General features: G+C 37.2%; 1 protein-coding gene across 2 annotated transcripts; it reads left to right on the top strand.

Annotated features, from left to right (window-relative positions):
* The first annotated feature begins 19,545 nt into the window (after positions 1-19,545).
* Positions 19,546-23,314, top strand: LOC103407893 (uncharacterized). 2 transcript variants are annotated; one of them, XM_029100003.2, is made up of 4 exons: positions 19,546-19,912; positions 20,193-20,323; positions 22,399-22,503; positions 22,672-23,314. In XM_029100003.2, the coding sequence occupies exons 1-4, from the start codon at positions 19,823-19,825 to the stop codon at positions 23,096-23,098; spliced, it is 753 nt and encodes a 250-aa protein (XP_028955836.2). In that variant the 5' UTR covers positions 19,546-19,822; the 3' UTR covers positions 23,099-23,314. The 2 variants fall into 2 exon arrangements, with proteins under 2 accessions (XP_028955836.2, XP_070675243.1); XM_070819142.1 differs by having other exon boundaries at positions 19,572-19,912; positions 20,193-20,297.
* Positions 23,315-23,536: the final 222 nt, after the last annotated feature.

Raw genomic sequence — 23,536 nt, 5'->3', positions numbered from 1 at the left:
ATAAACATTTTGTTTTTTAACATTTAACATTGAAATTTAATCGTGATAATTAAATAGGTAAATGGTTTCAGATTGAGTTGAAATTTTGTAAATATTATCTATGAATTGAACTCACAAAATATACGGTTCGGGTCGTTGAAGTTCGATGTGAAGTAGGTATCAATTCTCATTTTTTGAAAAAATTACGATCCTTCTCTTAAAGGGCCTGAAGAGTTACATGTATGTCTCTTTAGTAGTGCAACACCTATTTTTCCTCCACACACCTACTCTCGTACCATCTCAATCCCTTTTAAACTGAAGGAGTAAAAGCTTACATCACACAGATACACCTCTCTAGTAGCGTTTTGCACCAATAAAATAAAAATGTTGAAATATTGTCTATGCACTCTTGTTTTATAGACCCAAAGGATCATGTGACGATGCATCGTATCTCGTAAATTATTTTGGAAAACGAGGTCGGGCTAGCGCGTCAGTGGTTGGTTTGGTTTACGGTGCGCGTGGGTTTGAAATGTGGAATGCGAAAACTGAAAAAAGACAAGTCTAGGAAAATGCCTTTTCCAGTGCAAACTGCAAAGGCTGCGGCCTAAGAACCTACACTAGAGAGGGAGAGGGAGGTAGAGAGAAAGGGAGTAGGATTTATTTATTTTTTATTTTTTTTCTCTTCCTTCGTCTCTTATTTGAACAGTTATGATTAAGTCACATTAACATTTTATATTAATTTTTTATTGTAAGAGAAAGATAAAATAAGAAAATAATCACAATTAAATCACGTTAATATTTTATATTAATTTTTTATAACAAAAAAAAATAAAATAAGAGAATGTAAGGGAAAATGATGAAAAGAGAAATAGAAATAATCCTAGTCGAGGGGGCCTATCTTTTACACAGGGCACGATGAAAGTAGATTATGAGCTAAAGAGCTTAGTCACGGACGGTCGCTCCAGATCTGAGAACTTTGGCCACTACATTCTCCTTAAAGTCATCCCCTCCCATTCTCGCTCCTCTTTTTATTTTTTTATTTTTTTAATTTTTTTAATTTTTTCTTCAAATTCCTTTGTCCATGTAATTGTATGTATGCATCCTCCTCCGGTTCTCCTTGTATTTTAAGTTTGGCCTTTTCAATTTTAACTCTACTGTCAATTCGAGGCCTTAGGTTACTTTCTTATGATTTCATTCAAGTTTCCGTCTAATTTTTAGGTGCCTAAACTATTAATTAAAAGGGGAAATTTGAAAAAATAACTAAAATTTGGACTTCATATAGAATATAGTCACCCTTATAATTTTATTATAATTATAACAAAAAAATTGATATAAAAAGACTAATATACTCTTAAACCATGAGGAAAGCAATTACACCCACCATTGCAAAGATATCAAATCTATAAACAGTTGATCTGCAAAAAGCACAATCCTTTCTCTATAAATCTTGTTACAAATCAAAACCCAATTTGATTTTAACGTGTACTTAAATCCAAATCAATCTTCAACAAGGAGAAATGCAAGAGGGAAAGAAAGGGAGAGAGCTTACTGCATAGTGGTTACCTTGAATGAATGATATGATTGTCTTCCAAAAACAATTGTATCGGTGCATGAGGCTCCAACCTTTGGGTTTTGTTGTGATGGGAAGGAGATGACAAAGATTGCGATTTTTGAGAAATGTAGAAGAATAACTGTTAAGAGCATATGGAAAAATAACCAAGGGCTTAATAATGATTAAAACTTCTCACCAAAATTGGCTAAGCTTTTTGAGAGGGCTGGAATTGTTCAGGTTGTTGAGGTGAGGCTTTGAATTTCTTTGCATTTGTTTTATAAAAAGTTTTAATCATTAAGGGTTTATTAGTTTTTTTTATTACAATTATCATAAATTTAAAAGGGTTGCTATAATTCTATATGAAGTTCTAATTTTGGTTATTTTTCCAAATTTCCCAATTAAGAGAGTGCTACGATGTCAACTCACTTGTTTAATATTTTTCACCCCCATTATAACTAAACTATAGATAATAAATCCAATAACAAAAATGATATATAACAAAACAATATGATAAATGATTATGGACATTATTTTTCACTAGTGTTAACACAAGATCCTTTTACTTAAAATAATATAGGCTTAGAAGAGGTCCAAAGAAAGAAAAGAAGACCAAGTCGTTGGGCTTACAAAACCAGTCCAATAGGATCAAACAAAGAAATCCCGACCATAATGAAATGATCACTCAACAGCATGGATCATGTATCAGCAAAGATGACGAGCACCTATTCAAAAAGTACTTTCCAATCGCTTAAGGCGAGTTGGCAAACTTACAACTTTATAGCACGAAGCCCTATAGAAGGACCCACTCAGATGTCAACTCCAAGCCACTTGTTGGCCATTGGCTAGAGCAGAAACCTATGAAGGCACTTAAAGGTTGTCAGATCAAGCGCTTAAGTTGGTGTTTCCTCAATTACTTAAGACCGAGTAGAGCACTCGGTAACTGTTGGCCCATGAACCTTTGTAACTAGTTTGAGCAAGTGTCACTCTGTCTCTACGTGTCAACTAAATGAAGGTGGAGTCATTAGCGAGTTAAGTTTACATGTTAAGATTTTTCATGCTAGACCAATGGAGACTGGAGAACCCAGGGCTTTTGGGGCCCATTGGTAGATGATATAAGGGAGACAACACAAGATAAAAGAAATATTACACTATAACCAACACATCTTGTAGCCTATATCAAATATATACAGAGCATTATAGTGGGTGTAGCCCAATTTTTAAGGGTGAACCACTTAAACCTTGTCGTCAATCTCTTATAGTCTTTATCCAAGCCCACCAAGGGGCCGACCGTATTGGTTTTTGTTGACCTCTCAATTATGAGTGTTAACAACTAGCACAAGTCCATTATTTCTAACCATTGTATCCACAAAAGATATTCTAATAATAGAATTAATAGGGGCATACATAAAGTGAAAAGATGTGTGCCAAAATCACTCCCTATCAATATGAGCTTGTGGGAAATAGGTCATCTGACACATTCTGATTCCAGTGTCCGAAGGACAACGGGATGGCCACGTGCTGGCCAACACCCGAGGGTGACGCAAGCCATTTATGAATGTATATGCTAAGAACATGTAAAACATACATAAAAATTTTGCGCATAACTATACAATGTAATATTCAAATACAATCATTACAAAATAATATAATAATATGCAACTGCCAACAAAATAATGATGATGATGCATGACATGTTCAGAGCATACTACTAATTAAATTACAAAGGAAGGGGTCCTACACCAAAAGGACTCAAAGATATCGATGTGGGAGTGCCTTGACACTGGGATTGTACGCCTCGATTCTAAGTGATGCAGGGGTGTAAAACAAAACATGAGTGGACCAAGTTTATATATATGTAATACTAAAATGGTTATTCATCAATGTACTAACCCCCAAAGTTTATGAAAACTCAATAGCATAATATGTAATAGGTTTTCCGAAAACTCTAGTGTGTCATAAAACCTTGCATAAAACATATATCATATAAAGTGTGCTTAGTAGTGGTATCAGAAACCCGCCCGTAGGCCCCTACATCACCCGACCAAAGCCATATATAGATATCATTCATACGTAGGCCCCTACAGCACTTGACTGAAGCCATATATGAGTATCATTCGCCCGTAGACACATAGTATGAGTAATCACTGAATAAGCACAATAAAAACATGAACATAATATTTCCAAAATATATGTATATATCTTAATAGAGCTCAATAGCTCAAACATCATATCTTAAATCATATTCGTGAATATCTCAATAAACGTAAATCCAGTGAAGCATGATATTCATAAAGCGTAAATCCAATTTACTCATAAAGGTTTCATAAAACGTAGTCATAAAAGCATGCTTTTCATGTATGCATTTCTAGTAATAAAATAATGCATTATAGAAGGGATCAACTCACAGATACTCCTTAGTCGAAGAGCCTTGTGAACTAGGGAGGACGGAAACGCCACTAACAAACGTACCTAAGCACATAAAGGGACCAATAAATAAAACTCTACTCAAACAATTGAATTTGAAAAAACAAACGTCGAAATCAGATTCAGGACTTCGAAATTAGTCTATGAGGGGTCCCAGCTAAAACCCTCAAAAGTCAACCCGAAAGTGAACGTTAACAAGTCAACGGTCAAAAGTCAATAGGACAGGTCAATGGTCAACGCCGACCAGAAGTCAACGCTCAGCCGAGCCGAGCTAAGCCGCCGGAACTCATCGGAAACTGGGTTTTTGGCCGGAAGTTTAGGTAATTTTCAAAGCTTTGTAACTTCTTCGTTTCTTAACCAAATTCAACCCATAATATATCAAAACGAAGCTAGGAAAGTGTAGAAAAAGTTTATACCTATTTGGAAGCTCAATGGTTGCCGAAGATGGCTAGAAAATGGCCTGAAAGGTGAATCATCCGCAGGAAAACTGGGGAACTCGCTAGAAACAAGTGGGGACCGAGAGGTGGCCAAACAACCACAGCCTGGAAATTTCCAGATTTGCACAATGACTTTTCTTGAGTTTTTTAGAGTTCTTTAGTCGGAAATGGCGAGAAATTGTCGAAGAAGTTCCTTGAACAGTGCAACTCATGGGTGAGTTTTTAAATGGTTTTCTTTTATTTTCTTGGTTCAAGAACTCGTAGTGACTATGAGGGAAGGTTGTGGTGTAGTCTAGGTTGTTGTTATGTGTTGTTGTTTGAGTGAAAACCCTCTAGGAGGGTTGGTTTTCGAGAGAGGAATGAGAGGGCCGAGAGTGAAGGATAGAGTTTTTGAAAGAGAGAGAGAGGTTTTCAGAAAATAATAGAGGGAAGAGAGAATAGGGGGTCACGAGGAAGGGGGAAGGGAGAAAACATGTGGGCCCTAGTGGCTCACAAAACAAGGTCACTAAAGACGAAATATGAAAATATATGAGAAGTGTTCGACGTTTTGAAACATAAATCTTCGTTATAACTGCAAATTCGAATTCGTTCGTGCCTACATGTTCATGGCGATGAGTACGATAAGAATAAATAAAAAAGATTAGTCACAAGTATTACGTCGAGACGGTCCACAAAAGTCAATGTTCATGCTACAAGGGAAATTTGGTAATCTCATACGCTCGATAATATAAGAATATGACAAATTTAGGACGGGGTATCACATCATCTGAGTGGTCCCAGTAGCACTAATGAAAAGAAAATTGATAATGCAAACTATTTTTAGTTTCATAAGCACCCACTTGTTTAATCATGTTTGTTGTTTTAGTTATAGTTATTTAGTGGCTGGACATAAAAAGAGGTGTGTGAGAAACCAAAAAGATTGTGTAAAAATCATCTCCAAAGAAAAACTTTCCTCTCCTCCTAACCAGCACAAACCCATTCAAATGGTGATGTAGAAATCGTGCATTTTCTCAATCTCAGTTTCTAGGCAAATTCATATTATCATAAAAATCACATTACTTGTTAAAAGGTTGTAAAAAAACCCAAAAAAAACCAAACCTAACCCAAAAAATCGAACCCGATAATCCTAAACGATTCGATAACTGAAACTTACTAAAAGTTTCAGTATGGTATTCAGTTTTCATGAAGCGTTTGTAGGTTAAAACCGGACCGAACCAAATATTTTTTTTATATATATTATTAAATGGATTATAATAATCGTTGGATTTCATTGAGATTGAATCTCAACACTGCATTTATAATCAACTCTCTCTCTCTCTCTCTCTCGCAGGTCTTTACTCTTCACTCATCTCCAGACCTCAACACCTTCTCTTTCCCTCTCTCGACGCTCTTTCTCCCCCTCTCTCGATCAGTTTGCAACTTCTTTGGCCACACCTCACCACCTTCGACCCTCTCTCTCTCTATATCCCTTCAACTCTCTTTATTTCTCATCTATGGCGTCATTCCATACCACCAACTCCTTTATCATCTCGTTGTTGACCACACATTCGTTCGCGCCAGCACAACAGAAGTCGTTCATGCCTACGCGTTCGTGCCGATTAGGGATTTCTAGTGATATTTTGTTAATTTTAGAGATTTGTAAAATCTAATTGGGGCTTTTGATTGAAGGGTTGGGGGACACCACCTTCCTCAAACAGGAAATGGGGCCGAATCTGGAGATATAGCTAGCATCTTTGGGCGGTAAAAATCAGTTTAACTGAATCGATGAATATAAAATTTTTGTTTTCGATTTTTCTGATTTTTGGTAAACTGAAAAAATCAATTTGGCTTTGGTTATTTTTCTCCTTTACCAAAAATATCGGTTCAGTTTTTGGTATAAGGTTTTTGATTCGATTACCACACCGAAACTAGCCTTGTTCTCTCATCTATTAAGAGAAACACAAATACTTACTCTCCATGTATGTAATCCCAAATCCAAACCAACAATCACTCGCGTCCACCTTATCTTAACTAAAACGCAGTGTGATGATAAATTAGTTTGTTTACATAGATCGTAGAACTGAAACAACATTACAATCTTGTCTTTCGTTTAATCATGATAGTAGAATCACATGATTGTTTTTAATCTTATACTACAACAATAAACAAAAACAGAAAATTAACTTAAAGTGCATAACGTCTACTGGAATCAATTTTGAGATGATATTTGAATTGGCAGGGAGGCAGGGTAATGGTGAGGACAATGGCATTAAGAGATTTATTTATTGGAATTTCAAGAAAAAATCAACATCGCTTGTCTTCTTCTTCCACCTCTGCCACATCATCATCGTGTTTAGCTTTGAAGTGTCAATGGAGAGAGCTTTGGGAGACTATCATCTCTAATCTTCCATTGGATAAGAATTCCAAACTTTCGAAGTCTACACGACTGAGCACCCTGAACACTGACTTAGATACTGGTCGACCAAGATAGACCTCAAATGCTGACCGAAGAGCACGTGGGCAGACTAACATCTTTATGACACGGGTTTTTAGAGAAAAGTCAACTTAGATCTCATTCAAGCCACATGGCGACTTGGGGACAACAATGAATACCTCGGATGGGATACAAAGTGGGTTGGAGCGGCACTTAGGCAGATTGTGTTAAGTAACTGAAGCTGACCGGGAGAAATGGGCTACTTTATTCTGGGCCGACATGCATTTGACTAGACACCAGTCACTTCACTGTTGAAGACATGGAAATTTTAAGCCTTAGCAACGTGGGTGTTGAAGACATAGAAATGAACCACATGGCATCTTCTGGTTGGATGTTCTGACAACTTTGGTGGTCAAACATTGTCAATTAGGCCAAAATGACCGTAATACCTTATATCTCAGCACATTTGGTGACACACCCCAACCCGATATGTCCACTAGGACTCCGAATCGAGCTGTGCTGGCCGACACTTGGAAGGTGATGAAGCCATAAAGTGTAGTGATGTGGAAAATGTGAATAAATTTAAACCTAAAAGTGCCTAAATATAAGAGTACACTAGTGAGCGAGAATGAACACATTTCACACTTGTCGTCAAAGCATAAGTAAAGTACAATATAGTGGATAAGGATTATACCCTCAGAAGTAGCCACCAATACTGAGATTCACTAAGAGTCCTCGTCGATACAACCGTTCAGCAGCTAAAACCTGGAGGGTCGAAAAACAAGGGTGAGTGGGCCTGAAATAAAGTTGTATAAAAACCTTTTTGAAAATGTTATAACCCCTTTCCGTAAAACATGTATAGTTTTCAAAATATCATACTAAGTATAAGTATGAAAATCAAATGCATGCTAACTGTAAGTCCAAAAATATGCCACAGCAGAATAGCTCAACAGTAATATAGATATAATCATGTGCTGAGTAATCTATGCTAGCATGTCAGTCAGAGTCACCTAATGTGACCTGTACGACTGCACCTATCGCTCATCAGACTATGATAACACACGAGTCGGAGTCACCTAATATGACTTGTACAATATGCTAGGTGTAATAATAAACATTATAGTGCTACGATCACGTGAAGTTGGCGCTATGCGCGGGTCACCTACGAGTCAGAACTGCCAAATGTAGTATGTACAACAGGCTAGCACCTACTTGGATCCAAGGCGAGCGTGCGGTACTGGAAGAGAACATACACGTGAAGGTTGTGCCCTAGCCTTGAGCAGGAGCACTAACACTGGGGTGTAGCAATGATGAGTATTATATGAACATATGCATGCCAAATTGATTCAACCATTTCAATCCACCACATAACCTTACCTGGACTTACCTGCGTGTCCCGCGTTCACCTTAGTATTTCAAAGCATTCACAACAATTATATGCAAGTAATATGCATGTGGATATGCCATGATGCAATCTAAAACTCAACCATATCATAGTATTCATATATATATATATATATATATATATAAGACACGGCATAAAATGCATAAATCAATTTAAAAGCATTTGTGGAAACTTTCAATCATATATATACTATAAAAAGGAAAAGACTCACTCACCTGAGATCCGCGCAACAACTCCCTAGCACAAATATGGAAGCGTCACGAATGATCGGCGCCTAGAACAATTATCAAATCACATGTCAGAATTCTTATTGATAAGACACGTACCTTACATAAAACACATCCCCAAGGACGTTCTAAAATGATTTGAAACTCATTGACCAAAGTCAACCGTCGGTCAAAGATCGACGGTAGGTCCACAACCCTATGTAACTCGATCCGGAAGATCAACACCTAGGATTTCCAATCCGTTACTTCCAAAGATCCACATTATGCTTCTAAAATATCATACTAAAGTTTCATTACGATCCAACAGTTGGATCTCTGCGAATTGCAATTTCAAGTGGCGGTCAACGTTTTATTTTATGAACTTACAAATCCAATTTGGGAAGATCCATACATTGGATTCCTGATCCATAAGTTTCCAAGGTTATCAAATATTATGAATAATAACCTACTAAAGTTTGGTGACGATCTAACGGTCAGATCGTCGATTCATATAATGACCAAGTGGCGGACCTTAGCGAAATTGTACCCAAACAATGGAATTTCGTTAATCAGACTTCACATATGGAATCAAGGCATCCAAATTAGCCTAGGATGGGCAGGTGGGGTCTCGACCCACACGTCGCCGCCACACACGACGGTCAGCCGCCCCAACTCGCCTGGAAAAATCAACTATTTCTAAAAATTATCAAATTTCACATAAATGAAGACCTCAATGAGTAGATCAAGTTTTATACCTGTGGCCAAGTCCAATTTGGCTAGAAAAAGCCTCAAATCACCACGATTCCCCCGGAATCCCTAGAATGGGTGTTCGTCGATTCGACTTCTCCGATGTCCCAACACTCCTATCACTGGTTGGACCTTGTTCCTAGGTCCAAGGGGAGTTGATTAGGAGTGGTGGTGGGTGGTGGGTGGTGAAACTCGCTGGAATGAAGGAATCGCCGTCAAGCACCTCCGGTGCTCCGATGGAGTTCTACACGAAATGGGACCTAAAACCCTTCGATCTTGGGCGGAAATGGTAGAGGAAAGATTGAGGGAGAGGTTGCAGGTGTTGGATGATGGTGATTTGACGGAAAAATGACGAAAATTGACCGGATTTGGAACTGGGTCGAAACTGGTTTGACGTGGGTAGAAGCGTCGACGGGAATGGGGGGAGAAATCTTTTTTTTTTTTTTTTCCTTTTTCATGATTGGCTGAAGGCTTTCTTTTGTTTTATCTGATTGGTCCCTATTTTCTTTCCTTGAAACTGATTGGGCTTCTTTCCCACAAGGTGGGAGTTCAAATAATTTTTAATCTAAAATGTAAGTAACCTATTTCAAACGTCTGTAACTATACCGTTATAATCCGGACTCGCAAACAGCTTTCGCCTATAAGTTCGTACCATCGAGTACTACGCAAAAAGGCCAATAGAATAAGTCATACGTTTCTCTAGACGATGGTCAACGGAAGTCAAAGTCCTTGCCTCTAGGGCATTTTCGTCAATTCATGCTTTTGAAACTAATAAAAACGTAAAATCAAGGACGGGTTGTCACATTTGGCACTATTTTGACATAATACCGCCAAAGTAGAGCACAAATCGAATTTTAGGGTGAAAGAGGTGTGGGATTAATTTTGAGTTCCGGGGGGCATTGCAAATAATAAGCCTATTAAAAAGAAGAAGCATACTAGTATACCTTAAAATTAAATGAATTTATACACAAGCATTAACCAAATAATAAGAGCATTCAATAAGTTGCATCGATGAAAAAGTTCGATAATATTCAAAAAGTTGTAAAATATATGAAATCCGAATTATTTTCTAAAATTTTCATGATTATTTGATTCTATACATTTCGAATTAAAAATTGTCTTCCAATCCGATCTGATTTCAAGATTTGGGAATTGAAATTGAAAACTTTGTTTTTACCTATATCGTCAAGAAATCCCCCCTAAATGCGACTGATGCAATCTCAACTTCCAAGACACAAACATTAGAAGGTAGCTTGTCCTCGCACCTTTGCTACATGAGTACTATTAAATACTTTCTTTTCACCATTCATCTCCTCTAAGTGGCACAACTCTGAACGCGATCATTAATCACCTTGAATTCTGAAACGTTTGTCATAATTTAGGTCCTCACAACTTCTCTATTTTTTCAGGTGCTCAAATGTCAAAATTGCCACAAAAAATAATCTCTATGTTTTTTCGTTATGAAAGAATTACGTAGAACAAAGCCAATACCAACAAATGTTCTAAATGAAGAAGTTTGGTCGTTGTTTTACTTCTTAGGGTTAAATAGATATGGAAATATGGATCACATACTTCATTGTAGACCACTAATAAAATAACAAGTGCTAAGACAACATTTGGACGATTCAGGACGAGTTACCTGCACATGAAAAATATAGACTCAGTTTTGAACTTATTTTTACACAAGCACGGTTCAACTCGAATCATTTTAAAAACTAAAAGTAAGAACCATATAGTTCTACATTGAACCAGGTAATACGGTCTGAATCAAAGGGTCCAAATATGCCCACCCTTAACTTTGATAGAATGAAGAAAATTTAACCATAGGTTCTAAATTAGAATGTTTTAAAAACCTTGTATCCTAATTCAAACAAAGAAAGAAAAATGTAGAATTGAAAACAACGCAATTACAGTTGTTTGTACCATACTTAGGGCCTCCGTATTTAGATCTCGTACAAATACTCGGGGGACTTAAATGTAATTATGTAATAAAGGAAGGGGCAAATATGTAATAAGTGAGAAGCCCTTATTCTATAAAAGGACTCCTCACCCTCACAATTAGGGGAGGCTAATTCCTAGGCTATCAGAGGCCTCACTCTCTCCCTCAGAGGCTCTGAATCTCTCTCCCTCACTCCCTTCACTCCCCTCACTTCTCAGAGAAATACAATAATCAATGTGGACGTAGCCCAAACATTGGGGTGAACCACGATACATCTTGTGTTATTTACATATCTTGCAGATTCACGGTCGGATTTATGTTATTCCAAGACCTCCGGTTTTGTACATCAACATTTGGCGCCGTCTGTAGGAAACGACACGAAAAGCCATGGTCTACGTCATCACTGCAGTCACCCGACCCTCGCAAACTCTCTCTGAACCAGCCATGGCCGCGCTGCAGTACAACTTCAGTCAGGAACCAAATCTCCAAATCTCCTCACAGCGGTGCCATTGTCGAAGTTAACATCATCAAGCAAGCCAAGCTCATCGAAGACGCCAGCGCTTGCTTTGTCATCGTCTCTGACCCGCTCCACAACCTGAGGTCCGTCACAACGAGATGATCGAGCACCAGCTAGGGAATGAGAGGATCAGGGAGGAGATTATTGCGGGGTTTGATTGCACGAAGACGGGCTCTTGAAACGAAGGTGAGGAGAGAGCTCATGCTGGAGCGGGAAATCACTATGCAAAGACCCTTTAGCGAGATCTTCATCGTCGTCTGCAACCATTTCGTCCGGGACCTCTAGCAATTCCTAGGTTCTGTGAGGCCCATTAGGAGTCGAAAGCTCTAAATTCAAAGAGAAGTGAGGTGCGAGGTGGCTGTTTATTCCGATGCTTCTGCTGCCGCGGTTCAATTCGTCGCTTCCAATATCTCCGTTCTTGAGCAGCTCAAGACCTTTGCAGCTGACAAAATGATGGACTTGCCGCTGAGTTTGCAAGACTTGTCCTCGATGCTCGTCCACGTATAACAGCTAGGAATGGCAAAAGGGTCAAAAGAGTTTTGCACTGCAGACACTACCGGGGGAGCACAGTGTTGGTGGTGGTTTTGCTTGCTCATGGAAGACCCTGACTGGCTGCTGCTCCGCCTCAGCCACGACGACGACGACAAAAAGAAGGATGGTTTTTGTGGCTTGGATTTGTGTTCCTCCTCTTATTGGCCTCGCCTTTCATGAAGAAATTATCTGGGGCTTGACATTTGAGTGAATAATTGCTCAGTTGGCAGAAGCTCAACGAACTTTGTGAATGTTATCACCACTCTCACCGTGGGGACCACCGGTATTGCCACCTTAACCGAAAAAGTCCTTGGCGGGAACTTGGTGGTGAGCAACTCTCTCATCCTCCTAACGCCCTTCACCTTCTTCGCCAAGATGTCCAGTAACGGCAGCAGCTCATCCGTCTTCAACGGAAACTAGTCTGTCAGCCAAATGCACGGCCTCAAGCTCCTCACAAACTCTTTCTCTTTTGTCTGCACTGACTTGCCGCTGAGATAAGATTCCTTTTTTTTTTACGCTAGAATTTTACTTTGTCATCATTACGTGTCCCACCCCGAGTGCATGGACAGGACTCCATTTCTATTATCATCATTACGTGTCCGACCCCATGTATTTTTTTTATCTTTCTAATGCTTTCCCACTATGGGAGTTTGAGTCAGATATGTTGCTGTCTGGTCAAGTTTTGAATGAGCAGGGTAACACCACCGACAACGAAAATGGTGAGAACGTGCTCAAGTCAGAGGACCCCATACTCAAGAAATCAGAGAGGCAGTGGAAACATAATAGAAAAAGAAAAAGATGATGTTACTAAAGAATATTTCAGAAAAAAGAGAAAGAAAATAGCAAAGCAGAAAGTGAAAAGAAAAAACAAGAAAAAGAAAGGCTGCATGTGAGTATGTCTGCAGATGAAAAGGAAAAGCATGCATTATCCCTCAGACATATCAACCACTCCCACAAAAGCAAAAGCAAGCAGAAAGCAAAAGAAGATAAAAAGAAGCAGACATAATTGCGATGGTGATAGCATTATGGGTGTGACCCATTGAGCAGATGGTCGAATTTATTTTTGAATGATGTAATTTATTTTTATTATCTTTCGAAGACATCTGTATAAACCCCATCAAAGGGTAAAAAAAAAAAAAAGGGCAAGCCCAAAATAATGGGCTACAATGTCACCAACCAGGTGATCAAAAGTACGTCCAGTACTCCACAATTATTCGGCAACCTACCGCTATTACCACCAACCAGGTGATCAAAAGTACGCCCAATACTCCACAATTATTCGGCAACCTGCCGCTATTATCACCCACTAGGTGATCAAAAGTACGTCCAGTACATCAAAATTATACATGAGCATCACTCATGTCAATCATACATAAACATTCATGAGCATCACTCATGTCAATCATACATAAACATTCATAACCATCATTCAACATTCATAAGCATCACTCATGTTAACATCCATGAGCATCACTCATGTCAATCAGCTTCAAAAGCTTCATTTACAAAAGCTCTAGCTTCAAAAGCTTCATTTACAGAGCTCCAGCTTCAAAAGCTTTATTTACAAAAGCTCTAGCTTCAAAAGCTTCATTTACAGAGCTCTAGCTTCAAAAACTTTATTTACAAAAGCTCTAGCTTCAAAAGCTCAATTTATAGAGCTCTAGCTTCAAAAGCTTTCATTTACAAAAGCTATAGCTTCAAAAGCTTCATTTATAGAGCTCCAGCTTCAAAGCTTCACTTGCAAAGCTTCACCTATAAAGCTTCAGTACAGGGTATACAAATACCGCATCCTAACAACCGCCACTTCGGCCCATACATGGATTCAAGTTGAAGTCTCCAGCTAACAGACTCTATTGACCAAAGACTTGGGGGACCACACTATACACCATATATTGGGCCTCGACTGAGCCTCATGAAAAATACTTGGGGGACTCTAGCCCATTATTTATGTATTAAGGAGCGAGCCATTATTCTATAAAAGGGACTCCCTCACCATCATTAGAGAGCATCAATTCTAGCCGATCGTTCATGTATTGAGGAGCAAGCCCTTATTCTATAGAAAGGACTCCCTCACCTTCAAACGCCACAAGCCGAGCCAACCAAGGCAACGTAAGCCACAGGCCGAGCAGCCTCGCAGCATGTGCTACTTCTAGTTGAGCATCATTTCAGATTGAGCACCGCCTCATATCGAGCATCAGTTCAAGACAACATCTAGCTACTTCGGCCCACACATGGACTGAATTTCAAGTCTCCAACCAAAAGACTCTCTTGACTGAAGACTTGGGGGACTATTATTTGTACGATACTTCGGGCCTCCGTATTTAAATCTCGTACAAATACTCGGGGGACTTAAATGTAATTATGCAATAAAGGAAAGGGCAAATATGTAATAAGTGAGAATCCCTTATTCTATAAAAGGACTCTTCACCCTCACAATTAGGGAGGCCAATTCCTAGGCCATCAGAGGTCTCACTCTCTCCCTCAGAGGCTCTGAATCTCTCTCCCTCACTCCCCTCACTTCTCAAATACAATAATCAGTGTGGACGTAGCCCAAACATTGGGGTGAACCACGATACATCTTGTGTTATTTACATATTTTGCAGATTCACGGTCGGATTTACGTTGTTCTAAGACCTCCGGTTTTGTGCATCAACATCAGTTTTTTTTTTCATGGTCCTAACTAGCAGCAGCTTATCGGCCTTAGGCCTACTATAATTGGCCGGAAAATTGAGTGTGATACTAATAATATAAAAATCAAACTGTTCTAGTGGGTTGGAAAATTTGAATGATATAAGAGTGATTCTTATTTTTGAGTTTGAACTCATCATATACAATAAATAACAAGAGAGAAAAAAAGGTAACAAACCGTAAAATCGAGGAAATGAAAAAGTAAGGGATCTCACATTGAACATTTAAAAACTCACTCGTATCAAATTCTCACCATTGGAATAACAGTGTAATACGAATTAAATTCATGGTGCATTACACTCACCTAAACCTAAGCCAATGTGGAAACAATAGAAAAAGGTAACCAAAAGCTTATGTGAGTAACTCCTACGCTAATAGGCCTATCCACAGTACGACTCGAGCTCATTAATAACTAACCCGACTCATAATCAAGAGAGGTTTCTAACACTTTATACTCAAATATAAAAATATAGGTTAAAAAGTCACTCCGTAAAAAAAAAAATTTGTAAAAAATAAAAAATAAAATCAGTTAATCAATCGACTGTAGCAAATAAATAGACGGTTTGTAATTTTTTTTTTATCATATTTGATCATTTGTTTTTACACCAAGGAAAACCTTATAGTTAAGAGCTCGCTAACAGGTTTCAGATGAAGAAAGTCCCCGAGGGATTAGGTCATTTTCCTATAGGCTTCTACTGCCTCGTATGCTAAGGGAGGCCATGGGCCACATTAGGCAACATGTCTGGTTGAGCTTCGCCTTGTCAGCTGGGCCGTGACAACATATTCATAATCTTCCTTGAATTAGGTTTTACTAAATTGTCAGGATCAATACTAAGCCAAGTTTGATCACTTTAGTCACATAACAAATCAACAATAATAATTTAATATTAAACTCTTCGTTTACGAGATTTGAATGAAAAATCTATCACGTAGAAGTGATGATGAATTTTTATTTTATGTTCAAAATTTCAATTCATTTTCTTCCGTCTCTTTTGGAGATGGTATAAGCCGTGTAAAAAGTTTGTAGCTTACAAGGATGGTCCCTGTCTAAGTTTATAGGTAGTGAGCCCTCATTCATGTGTGAATGTATGAGTGCCACCTTTGCATTACAGTTATGTGTGAGAGTGATGGGACAAGATTTGAGGGAAGCAAGTGATGGAAACACACATCCCCCTCCCCCCTCTTCTTTTTCTCAACCAAGTATCTTAGAATCATACTTTTATCAATGAGTATTAAAAAAAAAAAAAATTGGTAGAAAATATAGGTACTTACTAGATTGTTGGGCTTCTTTAGTACCTAGGGATGTAATTAAACCTCAAAATTGCACACAGAGTCGATTGGTCCATTTGGTGAGTTAGTAGCTTGGGATTTGTCCAATTGAGATGCTTGGTAGAAAGCCCAATGTGGGATGCTTGGTTGTTTTAAATCTTCGAAGAAAGCCCAAAGTAGGAATTCTAATTCAGTTTTCCTTCCTGAGGGAATTCTAATTGTAATTGGAGAAAGCCCAATGTTGGCCAATACCACTTAGCACTTATATGGTTATGTTATTCCTCGTTTGTAATTGAGAGGTTTTATGTGCAATTCTCATCAAAAGTGAATTTGAATCAAATTAATATGGTTAACCCATTGTAAAATTTAGTCCTATAGTAGCTATGCTTTTAAATTTTATAACTAACTATTTAATCTACTAAAATTATCGCTCTACCTAAGCGAAATGTACTTTGGATAGGCTTTTACATTGGGCGCTGACCCATGAGTTACTTTTGTTTGACAATCGAAGGAGATTCCAAAATTGCAGTACATGTCCTCTACTAACGTTAGGTTCTTTACCAGTTATATCTTTATTATTTAATCTATTCTATTCTATTATGAGAAGAGCCCTTGTCAAATTTTTTTCCCATTTTTTTTCAAATTTATCCTCACTTTTGAATACACAATGTTGACATGAGAAGAGCAAAATAGTAATTTTGTATCTTTTGACAAAATGACAATCATATCCTTATTTTTCTTATTTTACCCTCTTTTTATACTTATTTTTCGAATTTTACCCTCACTTTTGATACACAATATTTACATAAGGAGGACAAAACAGTAATTATGTAATATTAAACAAAAAATGCACTTATGAAGAGAAATTGTTTACACACACAAAGTGTGTGCTCTCTGCTAGTTCTGTATTATAGTCAAGGGTAAAATATAAGGAAAACTAATCAAATGAGCTTCAAATCTTTACATTTTAATTCAAAACCATCTACTAACTTTATTTAATGATAAAGACAAAAATTAAAAAAAACATAAAAAAACACCACATGCGCTGATCGCGGGTATCCCCCACCCCACCCCACCCCACCCCACTCCACTCCCTCCCCCTTTTCCACTTTTTTTTCTCCCCGTTGTCAGCTATCATTGAGAGATATTTTTTATTTTTTTATATATTTATTTTGCTTAGAATAAAAGAAATACTTCAAATTGAATTATATTTCCTAGTTTTATTTTGGTGGTGTTGTTTTCTAATAGTAGTTAAGATGACGAGAGATTTTTCAATGTATCCGGAACAAGGGGTGGTACACCATGTGTTTCTATACAAATGGTGAGATTCTTGTGTTAAAAATAAATAACATAAAAAATAAAATTTCCCACTACTTACATAATAACACGTGGTGTACCACTTGTGTTACAGGCATAAGGAAAAATTTCTCCAAGATAACACCCAAGCTAAAGAAATTGGATGGGGAGCTACATTTAATTATTGTAGGTATGTAGGGAATTTTAATTTGGTAATTGAAAACAAATTTTTAAATATAATTACTAAAGACATAATCTTCTCAAGGTTTTATAAACAATGTAGTACGTTAAGTTTCATAAACAGTGTAGTGAGTTTCATAAATAGTGTAGTAAGTTTCAAATAGTGTAGTACATTTCATGAACAGGGTAATAAGTTTCATAAACAGTTTAGTAAATTTATATAAACAGTGTAGTACCGTTAAGTTTCATAAACAGTATGTGTGAGGAGGTGCGGGTCCAACGCGTTTGTTTTTTTTTTTTTAATTGTTTTGAATATTAAAATTATGTCTTTTTTCATTAAAGTTTAAGTTCTTTTGTTATTTTTATTAAAACTTAAGAGTTTTTCATTAAAATTTAAGTCTTTTTCATTAAATAAAGTTATAGCATAGTTTTTGGTTAAAATAAACTTTACCTATGCCATTTTCATGAAAGTTCCCTAAAATATATAGTTAAATAAAGGAATGCAATTGTGAATTGATCTATAACAACTAGTCAAATTTAGACGGCTAACTTTACATGTTGTGAATATTTTGTTCCTAAATCAATTTGGAATATATTTTTGGTAGCTACGCTTTCACAAATTAAAAGAATGCTAGCAACTTTTTTTTTATTTTAAATTTTTTTTTCGTTTTATCATTTTAATTTCTTATTTTATGAGGAATAAACAATTTCGATCATACATTTCTTATTTTATATTTCGATGATACATTGCATGATGAGAAGAATGATCGAAAACATAAACGATAAGGTTTAAAGAAAAAGTTGAAAAGTATAAACGAAAGGAAAAACATGTAAAAATAATACACTCCCACATTTGATCACAAGCCCATCAGTTAGCTAAGGCCATCTTCAACCGAAGGATGGCCAAAGGGCCATGTTTAGCCCTATAAACCTGCAAGAAATTATATTTTAATGAACAGTGACATACCATATTTTATACCATTTCCAATCAAAGGGGCCAAATGGTTATAGGTCAAACATAGCCCCTTGATAAAAAAATCTATCTCCAACCGAGAGGGCCAAAGGGCCATAGGCCAAACATAATCTCCTCAATAATTTATTATTTTAATTGAATTAATATGGTTGATTAAATTAAACTACCATATTAAAATAAGATTTTCGGATATATTTTGAGTGCCACTTGCCATAATAACGAAGAAAGTGTGGTATTGTTGCACCTGCCACAAAGTCAAGCTTGACATTCTGACGCTAGAAGGCTGGCTGACTGGAAATGGCCAGCCCATTGGCCTGATTTGGGGTTTTGGCCCGATGGGGCCCACAAGCCCTTTGGCCTAGCCCTTAGTTGGAGAGTTTTCGTGTCATTCCGACCTATTTTTAGCCATATGGCCCTTTGATTAGGTCAATTGGAGATGGCCTAACTTTCACCAGATGTCCACGCTCCTAAAACATTAGAACATTGATTTTTTATTTTTTGTGTTTTATTTTTATTGTTATTTATTTTGGATTATCCTCAATTTAATATTCCAAAATTTCTTTATTTTCAACATTTCATACAACAAATTATTTTTGTCCCAGTCTGGAACCTCAAGTTATAATCTAGGGACATCCGTTGAGTTTTTTTACCAGAACCTTTATTAATCGATAATGTGACCTCCATGTGGACGATTATTAGGTATCATGTCTCAATCTAGCGCCACGTGGACATGAAAAAAATTAAAAAGTTAAAAGTTAAATATTAAAAAAATTAAAAATTAAGTAAATCTCAATTTATTATCCTGAATTTTTTAGTTTTCAACCTTTGACATATCAATTTTTCTTTTATCCCAGTCTAATACCTAAAATGATAATTTCAAGATAGTTTTATAACTATGTTAAGCTTTCTATTTAAACAACAATTAACGCCTGCGTGAATAATGACTAGACGGGAACGTGTCAATCTTAATCCGACCCAATTTCTTTTGGGTTCCCAATATCTCTTTATGCCATCCACAACCTTCTCCCTCTCGTCTTGTTGTTCCTAGGGTTTTTCATCCCCAAAAGAGGGCCTCCCTCTCTCTCTCTCTCTCTAACCTCTTCCCTGTAGTAGTATATACCATGTAGGATAGAAGAATCAGAATAATTCTCCAGCATCTACTTAATATCATATATACATCTGTATATATACAATTTCTTCATTTTTTCAGGCAGCATAGAAATTAAGCTAAATCACCAGAACAACTATTCATCAATTCTAATCACCATGACTTCAGTCATCAACATGGACGGTCATGATCAGCTACTCACCGATGATCTTACCGATTTATCCACCCTGCAACATCATCACGATCAGGTACTTCTTCTGGCCAGATCTAACTTCATTTTCCGATCGATTTATTTTTATCGTAACCCTGATGCTGGTCACCTAGAATCTGAAACTGGTCAATGCAAATTTTGTTGGGGTCGAATTGGAATTTCTGTACTTGTATGTTTTCATGCATTTTCTAGGTTGCCAAATGTTAATATTTTTGAAATGGAATATGTGATTGGAAAGCTTTGGCAATGTTTCCAGCTTGTTTGGAATTTTGGGTTTTTTTTTTGTTTGTTAAATTTGGGGATTTCAAAAATTTCAGGGGGAAATGCAGAGCAAAGAGGAAAATGTTGAAAAGAAATGTGGGAATCATGATGGAGTTTGTGCAATATGCTTGGATGAGATTGTGCTTCAAGACACCGCTCTGGTAAAAGGTTGCGAGCATGCCTACTGGTTTGTCTTATCAGTCTCTTTATCTTTCTATTTACGCTTCCGCTTTTCCGGAATTTTGAAGTATTGCTTTGCTATGTTGTTCTTTGTACCGTAGTTCTGATTTATGCATTTGACGCTGGAACTGTTTTCTGTATTTGTAATGCTGCTTTAGTCATTTAATCATTTGGTTTTGGCGTTGTACATCTTTGGTGATTATAACTCAATAGCCTCATTCACGATATGTGTATCCCTTGATTCAGTTTTCTTAAAAGGGCTACTTGGGTTTGTTTTTGTATGGGGTAGGCTTGGCATGCCAGGCTTCTGGCATTTCACAGTTCAGTGATTACCATAAACATTTCATACAATAATTTGTAGTCTCTAGTGGTATGATAGTTCATGGTCTTCAAGAGTTTTGTGAGTAATATCGGTAAAGGTGCTTTCCTGGAGCACTTGTGATCTGAGAAAACACAACGAAATCAATTAGCACCTGCTGTACTGTAGGGCAAGGCTAAAAGCAATGTGTTTAAGGTGCTTGCCAATACAAGTTTGTAGGTTAACATGTAAAAGGACAGAAGACGGCAACATAAAAGGTTTCCTTTAGTTAAAAACTGATTGGTATACATGTATAGCTCTTTTTTTGTATAATTATTGAAATATTAGATCATAGTGATGTATTGATAAGAGGTTGGTAAGCATGAGATTTATGAACTGATGAAATAAGTTTTTTAGATGTTTTGTAGACATTTAGACCAGAAATGGAAAGACGTTGAAATTAGTGGATGTATATTTACTTCTTCCATTGACATATGCATGACTTAGTTTTAAATGCTGTAAAGACATTCAAGATAAAAATTTATGTTTGAAATTTTCACATCTGTTGATGATTTATTGATTTTATTAATGAAGATGAATTTCCCATAGAATATTAGCTGCTCGTTCTCATGTTCTGAGTGGATTTTATTGTTGTCTTGACACATTTGGTCATTTTCTTTATGTTTAACTAGATAAATTCCATAGATTCTGTATCGCATTTTGAGACCATGCTCTAACTTTTACTTATCAGGTTGCTTGTGTTTACTAAATTTGTCCCAAGCCACTTAATGCAAAGCAATTTGTTTGCTTCATATCATATTATCTACATTTACCACACTTTTAACACTTGGACTTTGTTTCTATCTGCGCTTAAGTATCATAATGCATGCATTATCCTTTTATTGCAAAATTTTTTGTGAAAGTTTTTTCGTTGAACGGTAATTATGAACTGTTTTATATTTGTTTGTCAATTGTTTTGGAGTAACTAGATAAACCTCATTTACCTTGGCATTGCACTTTGAGATGAGTCTTTTCCATGCCAGTTGATGCTTGATTAATTTGATTTCTTCGTATCATTCTCTTGTGTTAACCACCCTTTGAACACCGGAACTCTGGTTTAATCTGCACTTCAGAACCATAAAGTTTGCATTTCTCTTTTACTGCAAGAACTTTAATCAAACGGGTGCTTAGTTTTCTGTTTTTGCATGTTTGTATGCTAGTGAGATACGCTCTATATGCTCTTGTAGTTTCCAGTCTTGATGTTGTTTATGAGCTATGGTGGAGGTGCTTTTTAGGTTGTAGTCTTGAATGATATTGAGAATGAGTGCTCGTATGAGCAGTCAATCTTTTGATTTATGTCATCTGTGTTCTTTCATTGCTTTCCTTTTTTCCCCGGTCCTGAGTATAGTAATCTGAATATCTCACATTACCCTGTTTTATAAGTTTTTCTTATTCAGAACTAGGATAATAATCTGGTATTTATTTGCTTCATACATTTCTGTGTTCCTTATTTTGTTTCTATATCCATTTCTCTTGCTATCTATATCCACCTCCACATGTAAACTTTTATGTACTTGTTGACCTTTGAGAACTCAGAACACTAGATTTATTGCTACTCTGAACCTTTTGGAACGCAGGCTTTAGTCAAACGATTAGTCTTTTCTCGTATACTATGTACAGTCACATGAAGAATAAAATAGGATGAAAGCTTCAGAGACTCTATTTATGTTTTATCAAGTCTTTGGGCTGTCGGATTCATAATTTTTCATTTTCCTAATGTGCAGCGCAACCTGTATTCTTCGTTGGGTGACATACAGCCAAAAACCCACCTGCCCTCAGTGTAAACATCCATTTGAATTCCTGAATGTCCATCGTTCCCTTGATGGCAGGTATCTAAAGTCCTCTTGTTTCCCTTTATGTGCATATTTAGATAGGGAGAAACTTGGTTATGACTTACGAGAGAACCTCCCAGTAGGAAGCTGTTTTTGACTTGCCTAAGAAAAGAAGGCATATCTTGTCTTAGTTACACTACCCTTCACATTTTCATGCTCTGACAGCATACAAGATTACATGTTCGAGGAGAGTGTGTGCCTACTCCTTAGAGCCAAATGGTTTGAGCCGTTAGTTGTGGAGGAGCGTGAAGATGTGTATGAAGGCCATGAGGATTATTATTGCTATCCCTATGAGGATGAAGAGGATGATGATCTAGATGACGCTTACTTCAGTAGTTCATCGGTTATCCGGATTGGTAATCGAAGATGGGGAGATAATGGATACGTGAGGGGTGGGCGTCAAGAAGCAAGGCCTGTACGCAGATCAAACATACAGGACCCGGGTGCTAGTTCGTCTGGTGAGCCTCGGAAGAAAGAGGCTGCAGTGGATAAAACCGGGAGACGGGCAAAGCGGGCACTCAAACGGGAAGCGGCTGATAAGGCAGCTGCAGAGAAACATCAGCAACATTTGGCGAGGTTGGGTCGGAAGTAATTCAGTCTAATGCAATTGCATTATATGGCAGATCATTAACCACCCCATCGCCATCTCAATATACAGTATTCCCCTGACCTTTTTCTTTTGGGTTAAAGACTTTTTTCGGTCTACCATGTTAAATAATGTACCATCAAAGGGAATAAAATAGGGAAAAATAAAAAAGAAAAAAAAAAGAAAAAGAAAAAAAGATTAAAGAAAACAAGAATTCAGATATGTATATTCTCATTGGGGTGTGCTATCCACACATCCTTTTTTACTTCTCACACACCCTCGTTAATTTCTGTCCGTTGATCTTCTTTAATTCATCCGATCCGACGGTAGAAAACTAAAAAGATGTGGGAGAATTAAAAAAGGGTGTGTGGATATCACATCCCTTCTCATTCTGCTTGTTTGCATTCGTTTTATTCTTTTATATGCGGGAAAGCTATTGAAAAA

The sequence above is a fragment of the Malus domestica genome, chromosome 03 (assembly GCF_042453785.1).
Source record: "Malus domestica chromosome 03, GDT2T_hap1".
Lineage (NCBI taxonomy): Eukaryota > Viridiplantae > Streptophyta > Magnoliopsida > Rosales > Rosaceae > Malus > Malus domestica.
Note: the sequence above shows the minus strand (reverse complement) of the source record. Positions and strands in the feature narration are given on the sequence as shown.

Excerpts from the sequence above, each read along its gene's own strand:
- LOC103407893 (XM_029100003.2), top strand. The coding sequence starts at position 19,823 with ATGACTTCAGTCATCAACATGGACGGTCATGATCAGCTACTCACCGAT. Across the intron at positions 19,913-20,192 it reads TGCAACATCATCACGATCAG|GGGGAAATGCAGAGCAAAGA; the intron begins GTACTTCTTCTG and ends CAAAAATTTCAG. Across the intron at positions 20,324-22,398 it reads GGTTGCGAGCATGCCTACTG|CGCAACCTGTATTCTTCGTT; the intron begins GTTTGTCTTATC and ends CCTAATGTGCAG.